Source organism: Anser anser, assembly GCF_964211835.1.
Source record: "Anser anser genome assembly, chromosome: 3".
In the NCBI taxonomy this organism is placed as follows: Eukaryota; Metazoa; Chordata; class Aves; order Anseriformes; family Anatidae; genus Anser; species Anser anser.
The window spans coordinates 42,530,101-42,543,153 of record NC_139722.1 but is presented as its reverse complement, the minus strand read 5'-3'; the positions used below and the strand labels follow the sequence as shown (position 1 = coordinate 42,543,153).

The 13,053-nt window shown below is 37.9% G+C and overlaps 1 protein-coding gene across 3 annotated transcripts in view; it reads left to right on the top strand.

Moving 5' to 3' along the window:
* The first annotated feature begins 4,580 nt into the window (after positions 1-4,580).
* The window catches only part of LOC310896257 (uncharacterized protein), a 51,516-nt gene continuing 43,043 nt past the window's right edge, over positions 4,581-13,053 (top strand). For 2 of the 3 annotated variants that reach the window (XR_014581317.1, XR_014581318.1), the window contains exon 1: positions 4,581-5,621. Coding sequence is in view for 1 of the 3 variants with exons in the window: in XM_083828321.1 (XP_083684447.1) it covers positions 5,506-5,621 (116 nt within the window). In the remaining 2 variants the exon portion in view is untranslated. The remainder of the gene's footprint in view (positions 5,622-13,053) is intronic. The other variant, XM_083828321.1, reaches the window with a different exon arrangement.

Genomic DNA, 13,053 nt, shown 5'->3' with positions numbered 1-13,053 from the left:
CCGCCTTTGCCTCAGTCTTTAGCGGCAACACCGGTTGTTCTCTGGATACCCAGTGCCTTGGGCTGGTGGAAGGGGATGGGGAACAGGACGTGGCCTTTGCTATCCATGAGGAAATGGTTGGCGACCTGCTACGGAGCTTGGATGTGCGCAAGTCGATGGGGCCGAATGGGGTCCACCCGAGGGTACTGAAAGAACTGGCGGAGGAGCTGGCCGAGCCGCTTACCATCATTTATCGGCAGTCCTGGCTATCGGGGGAGGTCCCAGTTGACTGGCGGCTAGCCAATGTGACGCCCATCTATAAGAAGGGCCGCAGGGCAGACCCGGGGAACTATAGGCCTGTCAGTTTGACCTCAGTGCCAGGAAAGCTCATGGAGCAGATTATCTTGAGGGTCATCACGCGGCACTTGCAGGGCAAGCAGGCGATCAGGCCCAGTCAGCATGGGTTTATGAAAGGTAGGTCCTGCTTGACGAACCTGATCTCCTTCTATGACCAAGTGACGCGCTTGGTGGATGAGGGAAAGGCTGTGGATGTGGTTTACCTTGACCTCAGTAAGGCTTTTGACACCGTTCCCCACAACATTCTCCTCAAGAAACTGGCTGCTCGGGGCTTGGACTGGCGTATGCTTCGCTGGGTTAGAAACTGGCTGGATAGCCGGGCCCAGAGAGTTGTGGTGAATGGAGTCAAATCCAGTTGGAGGCCGGTCACTAGTGGTGTCCCCCAGGGCTCGGTACTGGGGCCGGTCCTCTTTAATATCTTTATCGATGATCTGGATGAGGGCGTCCAGTGCGCCCTCAGTAAGTTTGCAGATGACACCAAGCTAAGTGCGTGTGTCGATCTGCTCGAGGGCAGGAAGGCTCTGCAGGAGGATCTGGATAGGCTGGAGCGATGGGCTGAGGTCAACTGTATGAAGTTCAACAAGGCCAAGTGCTGGGTCCTGCACCTGGGGCGCAACAACCCCAAGCAGAGCTACAGGCTGGGAGATGAGTGGCTGGAAAGCTGCCTGGCCGAGAGGGACCTGGGAGTATTGGTTGATAGTCGGCTGAATATGAGCCAGCAGTGTGCCCAGGTGGCCAAGAAGGCCAACAGCATCCTGGCCTGCATAAGAAGCAGTGTGGCCAGCAGGTCTAGGGAAGTGATTGTGCCCCTGTACTCGGCTCTGGTGAGGCTGCACCTCGAGTACTGTGTTCAGTTTTGGGCCCCTCGCTACAGGAAGGACATGGACGTGCTTGAGCGAGTCCAGAGAAGGGCGACCAAGCTGGTGAGGGGTCTGGAGAACAAGTCTTACGAGGAGCGGCTGAGGGAGCTGGGGTTGTTCAGCCTGGAGAAGAGGAGGCTCAGGGGCGACCTTATCGCTCTCTACAGTTACCTTAAAGGAGGCTGTAAAGAGGTGGGGGTTGGTCTGTTCTCCTACGTGCCTGGTGACAGGACGAGGGGGAATGGGCGAAAGTTGCGACAGGGGAGTTTTAGGTTGGATGTTAGGAAGTACTTCTTTACCGAAAGGGTTATTAAGCATTGGAATGGGCTGCCCAGGGAGGTGGTGGAGTCACCATCCCTGGAGGTCTTTAAAAGACGTTTAGATGTAGAGCTTAGCGATATGGTTTAGTGGAGTACTTAGTGTTAGGTCGGAGGTTGGACTCGATGATCTTGAGGTCTCTTCCAACCTAGAAATCTGTGATACTGTGATACTGTGATATCATGCTGAGCAATTAACATGGGGTGGCTGGCCAGGGTGGGGGAGAACCACTGCTTAGGGATGGGATGGGCATTGGTCAGACAGTGGTGAGCAATTTGCATTGTGCATCACTTGTTTTGTACACATTATTATTAGCAATACTATTATCATTATTATTATTAATATTATTTTCCTTTCTTTCCTGTCCTAATAAACCATCATTATCTTAACCCACAAGGTTTTACTTTTTTCCAATCCTCTCCCCCATCCCATTGTGGAGGGAGGGTGAGTGAACGGCTGTGTGGTGCTTAGCTGCCGGACAGGTTAAACCACAACACGACTATAAAGGTTCTCTGGCAGAAAATATTTAAAAAATCATTATTGTACGTAGTTCCTCAGTTGACTATTATGTATCATCACATGCAACAAAATGTTAACTATGTTTTATAAGCATTTATGATAGGTTATAGTTAGTATAGCACTTTTCTTAAAAATTAAAAATGAAATCTAAAGCATCATTATCAAAAAATGATTAATTGTTGTTACACTGAAAGTGTTTGGGAGAAAGAGAGAAAAACAGTACTTAAAGGAATTATGAGGAGAAATCATATTGTTTTATTTTGTGCCAAGAGTGTCAGTCAGTGAAAAAGGCTGAGCTTGGAATAATACACAGATTAGAATATGCTTATGAATCTATTTCAAAATAAGGAAAATATTCAGCTCATACCCAATCTAACATCTATATCACAATTGCAGGATCTAGAAGCTTATAACTGAAATGCTGACCTAATTTTTTAAAGATTTTTGTCACAATTTAGCAACCCAGTAAGTTGCCTGGAAACTGGGTAATAGGACATCATTTTAAATAAGAAAAGAACACATCTTTCATAAAAAACAATAAACAACAACAACAAACAAAACACCTAAAATCTAAAATTAAGGTTCAATGAAAGTATCATAATAGAAATGACAATTGAAAGGCTTCTTAGATTTCCTTATGATGAGGCACTGGGTGAGATTACATCCACCTGAATAGGGAACAGGGCACCTATAACCTTCTGAAGTTGCATTTAAAGTAATTTGGTCTGCCTGTTTTTCAGCACCTGCCAAAATTGCCCAGTTGCACAAGGAGTGTGTGTCTACACACTCTGAGGATTTCAAGGGGTTCAGCTGCCATCTCCCACGCACACCTAAAAGTGTGTACTCCATGTCTATGACCCTCCTCAAAACTTTGCTGCCCTCAAGGTTTGGACACAGACTACTAAACTCTGGCGAATCCAGAACACTAACCCACGGAAAGGGGTCACTTGTGGCTTCTTTAAAGTGTGATTTACTGGCACAGATTGTCCAGAGAGGTTGTGGTGTTTCCCTTCTTGGGGATCTTTAACAGCTGCCTGGACACGGTCCTGGGCAACCTGCTCTAGGTGACCCTGCTTGAGCAGGGGGCTTGGATCCCCCCAGAGGGATGACCTCCAGAGGTCCCTTCCAACCACAACCATCCTGTGATTCTGTGAAAAATACAGGTAGGAAGAAAATTACCAAGTAAGTTTTCTGCCCACCTTATTGAAACTGAGCTGTTTTGCTGCTAGAGATGTGACAGTCTCATGTTACAGAGGCAAGAGCAAGCTTGGATCTGCCCTCATGGTTACTGTTCTGGCACAGAATAGGGAGAAATGCAGGCGTGGTCCCCACTTTCAGGAATGTGAGTGCATTCAATAAAAGATGAAAGAAAACAGACAGAATCCAATGATTGTATCTTTCCTGAATGTGAATGAGTGTCCTAACCACTAATTTACCTCTAGAATCCTTTTTGGCTATGTAACTACTGCTCTGCTCAGGGGATAGCTATTTAGAACTATTTTGGCATTACAGAACCCAAAGACCAGCTAGAGCTTGGGGCTCCAGATGTCTCACCACAAAGGCATGACCTCTCCTCTGTGTCTTCATAGATAAGAAACTGGATATGAGGTAAAAGTAGACATAATATTTCCAGCTAATTTCCTACTATCTGAAAAAGAGAGAGAGAGATTTTTATCAAGGGAGATCATGCTTGGAGGGTCTCTGCAGAGAGGGTAAAGAGAGGATTACATAGGTTGTCGGGGATGGATCCTCCTGCATGGGTCTTCAAAGATAATGACCTCTCTTAGTGGACCATTTTGATGCAGGCCCACTGCCTTCCCTGGAATCATGTATCAAAATCTGAGTTGAAGATAATCATACGTCAGATGTAGTCAAATTCATTTTCTGCAGATGTAATTCATGCTTTTTTTTCCAAAATAAACACAGCAAATGCCTCCTTGTAAAATTATATATTTGTTTTCTTCCATCGTACACCCTGATACAATCTTTAGCATGGTGAAATATATAAAATTTTGTTTCTTTGTTTGTTTGTTTTAAGCCAGTACCTTTTTTTTTGCTTTCATCTGTAAAATCCTGTGTCACTTTAAAATATTAGAGTTAGTATCCTGGGCTTATTCTTCTTCTCATTATTCTCAATAGGACATGTATTTGTTTCCTGAGAACTAGATTATCTGGAAACCAGGCTTTCATTTTACATTGATCTGCAGTGCTTATAAAATAATTCTTTACTTCTGAACTGCAAAAGAACTAAAGTTAATGAGAGATTAAACCTAATAAAACTTTACACAGTGCAATAATTCTCTGTTACTTTCGGCATAACTGTTTACACTGCCAGTATCTAAAGCAAACATTTCCTGACCCTTATTTGGCTCCTTTTCAGCATTGTGTTATATGTAAGGTAATGCTTACAGTCCAAGTCTGTTTGGCAAAGCTGAATTTCCTCTGAACGTGTTGTTTGTCAGGGAGCTACTTTTCAGGTCAGTAATTTTGTAAATACAGCTCTGAAAGGGTAGGTATGTCTGGGTGTGGACATAGTCATTCCTAAAACTGCTTCTTGTGCAAAACTGTACAGGTGCCATACCATAGTGATAGTAGCCTATTATGGATAAATCATAGTGGATTTAAATAGTCCAGAACAGAAGACATCTGCTGTGTTCTGCTGTTGGAACTCCAGAAGCAAGGAAGATCCATACACACCAGGAAGAGTGAATTTTCCTGCTGCTTAGCCTCAGGACAGGTCTTAGCCTGCAGGATGTAGCCTGCATCAGTAGCCTGCACCTCTAACCATCATACAGGCAGCTGACATGCAGATTTGTTGTATACATGGACCACTGATAGGGATAAAAGGGTAACTCCTACATTCTGGTAGTTTTAATATTTGTGGCTTTCCTAAATAGAGCATAAATATAAACTACTACTAAACTATTTCTCCAAAACTGCTACTCAGAACTAATAATATTAAGAATAATTCCTCATCTTTGATATCATACTCTCTGTCTCCATGTACCTCTGCCTTCATCCTCTTGGATATCCTTTTCCTCCCTTTTCCATCCTGTATTTGCTCCTTTCCTGAGTTTGTGATGATTGCTAGTTCATGTTGCAGACCTATTCCTTGTGTTTCTGAATCATCTGAAGCTCTAATAGTCTCTCATTCTAAAACTGCTAATTCCCACACTTATCCCTCACCTTACTGCAAAGTTCAATTGTGTTGCTTAGGCAGCAACAAGTTTTTCCACTTACTGCTCCTCCAGTTTCCAGAAGACTCAGATATCTCTTACACTCACATTCTTTCCTTCACTCCTACTGCAAACATCAGGCATAGAATATTTCAGCCCAAATAGTCTAGGTATGGGTCACACTCCAGAAGAATCTTCAGGTTATTTCATTTTGCTTTCAGTCTGTCATCTCTGCAGTGGAGAGGCCACACCTGGAGTGCTGTGTATAGTTATGGGCTCCCCAGTTCAAGAGAGACATGGACATACTGAAGAGAGTCCAACGAAGAGCCACCAAGTTGATGAAGAGACTGGAGCATTTCTCCTATGAGAAGAGGCTGAGAGAGCTGGAACTTTTCAGCCTGAAGAAAAACAGGTTCATGGGGATCTATATATAAACACCTTAGGGGAGGGTACAAAGAAGACAGAACCATGCTATTTTCAGTGGTGTCCAGTGCCAGGACAAGAAGCAATGGGTACAAATGGAAACACAGGACGCTCCATTTGAATATCAGGACATGATTCTTTAATGTGTGGGTGACTAGCACAGGTTTCCCATAAAGGTTGTGGAGTTTCCCTTCTTGGAGATCTTCAACAGCTGCCTGGAAATGTTCCTGGGCAACCTGTTCTTGGTGGCCCTGCTTGAACAGGAGATTTAGACCAGATGACCTCCAGAGGTCCCTTCCAACCTCAATCATCCTGCAATTCTGTGAAACTTCAATTTGTATGACTTATACATTTTGGTTCATAGGTTACGCAGCTTAAAATATTAGTAATACCTACAGTAGAGGAAGAAAAAAAAATTACCTGAGGATATATTTTGAATTCATCAATGCAAATAAATTGTTAAATGTATGACATGTGTTTTGTTTTGCTTTGTTTTGTTTTCCAAAATGTTTTTAAAATCCTTAATGAAAATCAAATAGCTATTTTTTTTTCATAACTGTGGAAAATCAAAACTCATCAAACTTATAAGATAACAAAAATATATCTGAAAATTAATACACAGCTAAGTAAAGGCTGATTGAAAATTACAACGTAAGTAGTTTTGTTTTCTTCTCCACGATTCTAAACTCAGAGAGAAGTGAATTTCTAGGTTATAATTCAGTTGATATGTGTTTGAGAAACACTGGATATTTGGGAAAGGGATGACAAAGGAGGCACACAGGGAAAAAACTATATGCATCATATTGGAGGGCTTTACAGAGGAAAATATACATTCTAAATTAATTACACATAAGTATCATCTAGTGCCAAAGTTATATATACAGTACATCTTTTACAGCGCTTCTTTCATAACGCTGGAAGCGTAATTTACATTCTAACAAGATCATTAATCTCCCTTTGAACTTGAAGAAAGGTGCCCCTTTTTGTATGATATATTCCTGCATATGGAACAGTTTATCCTTTTGCAATTGCCATGTTAATTTTTAAAAATAAAAAATAGTACTTAATTTAAATTTCTCCATCCATAAGCAAAGCAATAGATAACATAAAATTAAATATGTTCTAGCAAGCAAGTAAATTGTATTGATGGAAGACTCCAGATATGCTTTCAAGTATTTTAGTAAGGTATTTTGAAATTCAGAAATAGTATATGAATTGCATTCATTATAATAAAAGGAAAATGATCTGTTACAAAACCTACATAAATTTGCATTTTTTCTCATTAGCCTAAACCTACTGACTGCAGCAGATCCAATGTCTCTGCTGAGCTTTGCATCAGGCTCCAGATTGTCAAATCTGGATTTCATCTGAAATCAAATCTGAAAGTCATGCTTTCCTAAAATCTTATGGAAACAAAACTTTTGTTTCTGTTACTATGTTCTGGTGAGAATGAGTACAGACAGAGTGTTTCATAAAAAATCCTGCTCCTATGACAACTGAAAAAGCTTCAGAGCTTCAAAGAATTTGTATAAATTTATATATCAACTTGAATCAGGAGTTAGAAGCCTATGATCTTTGGAATGTTTATCTTAAACAAGATGAAGGTTGATCTATCCCTGTGATTTTCCTATTTTATATATTAACTTTGTCTATAGACAAAGTCTATTTATTTATTTATTTATTTTGTTAACAGCTTAAGATCAGCTGTACAACTTTCTCTGGAAATATTTAAAATACACCTTTTATGGTTTATGCCATAACAAACACAGGTTGTAATTCATAGAAAACATGCTTGACCCTCATTAGTCTGGAGAATTTGCAAATTCAAAAATGTAACATTAGCAAGGGTACACAGAAACAAATTACAGAACATTTGTACTCTTCCATCTGCATGTACTTGTCACTGCACATGCATAATAGCTGATTCCACAGGAGATGCAGAAGGACGTATGTATGCAGCCAGAATTAAGCCATCAAACAGGAGACAGTAATACATTCACACAAATAATAATTTTGTAATAATTGCTTTATAAAACTATCATCAATTGTTTTAAACCTTTCACAAGAAACATTTACTTCTTGGTGTGTTAAAGAACACAGATTAAATTGTCTGAGCTGATGAACTGCACAGGGACAAATAATTACAAGACTAGTATTTAAAAACTCATGTATTGCTAGATGGAATAATGACAAATAATACATTATTCATAAAAGTTTCAGGGTTTATAGAGGATACAGGCCTGGGGTGTTGCCTAAAGGAGCTGTCATGTTGCCTGATCCAACCTTTTTTCAGTCTCAGGCAACTTCAGGCATCTCAGATGATACAGAGAATTCTGCTGAATTTTAATTTCAAACCACAGGGCCTGCAATACTTCTGCAACTGTCTGTGGGACATCACTTAAAACTGTGTCTTTCCACAGGGAGTTTTAGTATCAGCTGTCACTCATGATGATGTTGTCATTCCCTCTCTGCACACGTGAGGCACAATTAGCAGTGCTTATTAATCTCTGGCCTGGCACTGCTCTGCTTTATATCGCACCATTTCCTTTTGCAGTTGACTGAAAAAGCAAAGAGGAATTATCATTGTACTTTGAGTATATGCTTTCCTATCAGTGTGGCGTGTGGGCAGTGACTTTATGTATTGTATCTCCTTCCTCTGTAAAGAATGTACAATATCAGTTGGTGAGATCACTGAAAATAATCATAATTAATTTCTGGATGATCAACAGGCTAATTCCTTCCAAGAATCATATGCGAAGGCAATTATCAGTCAGTGCTAGCCACATATTTAACTAACTTGTGTTAGAGCTGTTCAAGACAGAGTTAATCTTGCACTGATTTAAAGGTTTGTGCTGTACTTCATAGAGTTAAGTCAAATCATGACCTGTTAGATGGTTTAATCAAAACTGGCTTTGGATTTAGTGAAGTTTTTTGTTTGTTTGTTTTTCTGAAATATGTTTCTTCAAACTGTGTTTATCTTGTGAATGGTCTTAGAATGAAATAAGCCCTCTAATGCCAAATTAGAAAAAACTGTCTTTCATAACAATTTTTTAAAAAAAAAAGCCAAGACTTATTAATAATGTAAAAATATTCCATCTGTATTTTGTATTGACTAATTAACATTTTTATTTAAAATTGATTCTTTGAAAATAAATTATATTTCAATATGTAGCCCAGAAAATACAATATGCCCAATCACATTAATATTATTTCTATCCTAGCAACACTTTTTGATCAAATCAAAATTGATTGTTTCCTAATAAAAAAAATGATAACTTTTTTGTGTTCCATTTTGAAATTAAAAAAGGAAAAGTTTGAGGGAAATAGCAATGTTCAGAATGATTTCCTGTTTCTATTCTTATGGAAAATTTATCTCTTAGTAGAGGTAAATTAGTTGATTTTATAAGTTTTTTATTATTTACCAACATAAAGTTTCAGATGCATATCCAGAGGGCTTTTAATATACACTGACAAGGAAATACAGAATAGTTTGTACCAAATTTTAGGAAATGTTAAAGTAGGAGAATTTCATTTCAAAGCAGTAAAGTCTTATTCATTGTGACTTGCGGGTAAATTTACACACAGGAAACCAGAAGGAGACCCTCTTTGCCCCTTTTTCCAGCTAAATTCTTGTAAGAGCCTGACTACTTTAGAGGTGCCAGAGGGCTACTGCTTCTCTGAAGGAATCACTTTTTGATCTGTTTCTGCCAGTAAGTAAGCACATGTATCTACATACGTAATTTGAAGGTGAGAACTTAGATATTTAAATAACCCCTGTTTGGTAGAAATATTTCTAGCATCATTGAAGACAGCAGAGTTACATCAATTGGTAACAGAACAGAATCTTCCCATCAAACTTTATTTTAAAAAATAGGGGTGTTGGTATTTTTGGAAAGCATATTTCCCAAGCTTTACATATTTGTGTTTTGTTCTGCACATTTGGGGACATCTTCTATTCGTTAACTGGAAATGTATGATAATGAAATGATCTAAAAGTATGTACTGTGAGGAAGAATTGCAAAGAACTGAAGTAAAAAGTAATATAAATATATTTATATATATACATAGATGTACAGATATACATATGTATGTACATTTTGTTTTATGTACAAATATGTATATGTTCTTGCTTAAGCAAAATATGATGTTTTCACTCATTTATCAGCATGAAGTTGGGTTCTGTGGCAGTTCGGAGAAAATACTTCATTTTTGTTCATTTCAAATGCGTCTATAATATTGCACAAAATGTCCTCTAGTTGACTCAGTTGATATACATATATTTAAAGCATGTTTTATTATGAAACTTCTTGACATATATGTATTATATATATGTTATCTATAGAAAAGTCTTATATCAGATTGAATACCTGCATACTTTTAAACAGGTCACAATTATGGAGGGAAATAAAATTCAGCCATCATTTCCTGATTTGCTTTCTCCTTAAAGTTTTGTTTTGTTTTTTTGTTTTGTTTTTTCACTCCACTTCTTTATAAAGTATTATTTTTTTAAAAAAATAATAATAATCCTTTAGTAGTCCAGGTGTTTAACATCCCCTCTGAAGTTAATCAGATTGATACACAATGAACTCTCTGGGGAGCTCAGAAAGTGCATTCTGTTGTTTTTATATGGCTTTTTTAGACTGCTTCCTGGAGGAAATCCTTAGTCCAATAAATTTCTTAATCTCATTGAAAACATGCTTCATTTTGTTTGGTTTGGGATTCTTTTCTTCCTTTCTTTTTTCTTTCTCTTTTTCTTTCTTTTTTCTTTTTTATTTTTATTATTATTTTTTTTTTTTTCCTTGAAAGGGTGTTTGAAAACTTTGAATTTACTACTGGACCCAACAGACATCTTTAGTTCTCATTTCTAATCCCTGAACACCCTTAATCAAGTCTTCAGTACTCAATATCTTATTTAGGATTAATAACTTATTTAGGATTAATTTTTTTCTATGATTATACAATGAATACATATCATGAAATACTTATTGTATAACCACAATTAAAAGAATAATAATTCCAACAAAGTTTAGAGCAATTTAAACTACCCAGGATTTAAGAGAGAAAATTGATTGGAAAGGAGATTTATTGCTTAGCCAAATGTCTTGAAACTTAAACCAGATTTTTAAGTATTCTTAAGAAAAAGGAAATTGCCGTGATGGACCAAATGTGAAATCTGTCAGATCTGATAGTCTGTCTCTTCTCATGGCCAGTTCCAAGAGTTTCAGAAAAAAGGGTGTAAGAACCTCACAGAAGGAGACTAGAAAAATCTACATTTATAGTTAGATCTCATCTTGATCTTTGATATTAGAGAAAGCTTAAACCCTGAAGCTGAAGATCTTTTAAATAAAATTGACGTTAATTATAAAAATCCTACATACTCTTGATATGAATCTGCAAGTCCAGAATTTTTGGTTAAGTTTATGGCCTTAGAAACTACAGTCTCCAGAGGGCTAAAAGATTTCTGAAAAGAGCAGGATAAATGGACACAAATTAAATATTTAAACACATACATATTCTTTATGATAAAGCCAGCAATGAGGAAAAATGTAAAGATGCACAAAAATGTAGTGTCTAAATCTTTTCCTTTATAACCAGAATGTCCCCTTATGATGCTTGTTAGCTAAATTATCGTAAGACTTAAAGAAACCATGTATCTGACCTATCCAATAAAAATATGAATTTTAACCCAATAAAATTATAGGATTAGTGGAGATCAAAATTGTATGCAAGGACGAGATAGTTAGAGGCAGCACTGACCCATTCACGCTGTTGGCTAGCTGCCTCTTTCCCCAGTTGGGCAGCTTATGTTCACACTCCTTCCTGTACAGGCTCCTGTGGGCCTAATGTAGCACACATTGCCCTTGAATGGGCTTTTTCAAGGAATATAAATGTTTTGGGCAGAGATGAATGCTTCAGAGTACAACAGTTCGAAGGCTTTCACCTGCAACACACTTTTCACATGTCAGTACATTCTATAGCCCTTTCCCTACCCTAAGTAGCAGTGCGTATTTGGATTCTCAGTGTTATCTTACCCTTTTTTGGCCTCTCCATATCTCTGAATAGCAAGCATTGTGTTGTTTCCTATTCAAAACTCCTTTTCATTGTTTGCTCCACTTGAATTCATTGAGCATATTAAAATGCTTTGGTGCAAATGCCGTGACAAAATAACTTGAGAGCAAGGTATTCCAATTTTCCAAAAGCAAATCCTTCAGTGTAAACAGATGAGTGTCTTAAGACAAATGATTAGGAAAATATGCTCCCAGATTTTCAGAGCACACTTGAAAATTAGTCTTATCTGTTAAGGGAGGAGTGGGATGAAAGACAAAAGAAGGGAATTAAACCATTCAGAAGAGAGTTTCGTAGCAGGTGGCTCAATTTGTGCCACTTCAGCAAATGGACGAAAAAAACCAAACAAACAAGCAAAAAATTACAATAGCACTCAAGGTGATTCATTAAGTCACACTCTCATTAATGTTTGGAGGTTGTCATTAAAACACTAAAGTATTGAGAAGTTTTATTTGTATGACACATTAGCCATCGTATCATACTAGGTTATAGCTTAACATTGCCCTATATCATACTGGGAGACTGCTTAGAACTATGCCATGTTGTCTGTCATCAGTTTTCAGTGTGGGACTTCCTGAAAGTTTTCAAAGACAATAATGAAACCTGGGGATTGTATGCTTTTGAGCTAGTGAGTCACCAAAACATCACAGATGTTCATTACCATATGAATTTAGAACAATTTCTAAATCCCCAGATCACTGTTATCTCTGAATTTACGCTTTGTAGTGAATGGAAGAAGATTGTTATTTTATTTATCTGAAGAATTCATTGTGATAAGCAAAGTGCTGAAAATAATCACATGAAATTCACTTTAACATAAGGCTTTCCAGTAAGGGGAGGGGGAAAAAAAAAAAAAAAAAGTTTTGCTTTGAAGGTGGGGAAGGATGTAATAGTTTTTAGTAGAATAAATTATTCCTAGTTGTTATTTCTGATATAATATTTATTTCTTTCCTTCTTAAGAAAAAAATATATATATATTCAGTTTTCATATGAGGGAATACAGAATGTGTGATAGTTTTAGTTTTACACCCTGCTTGAGGAAACAAGAGTGAAGTGTACACAGTCTTCTGAAGAAACATGTAAGGTCAACCACAGAGCACCCTGAGGTGTTCCAACTCCAACCTTAAAACTTCACAGGTAAAAGAAAGGCTTATTAGAGATGGTGCAGAGCATTACTAGCAGTATCAGCACATGCTTAAAAACAGATAAAAAACACAGCTCAACAGAATAAGCTTTGTTTGCAAAGGCCATATATGTATGTTCTTGGAAACTTTCATTCATCTATCATCTCACATTTTTAGTACAGGTTCTTAAGCAGCTTTAGCTGAGCCAACCAGCACTCCCCTATACATTTC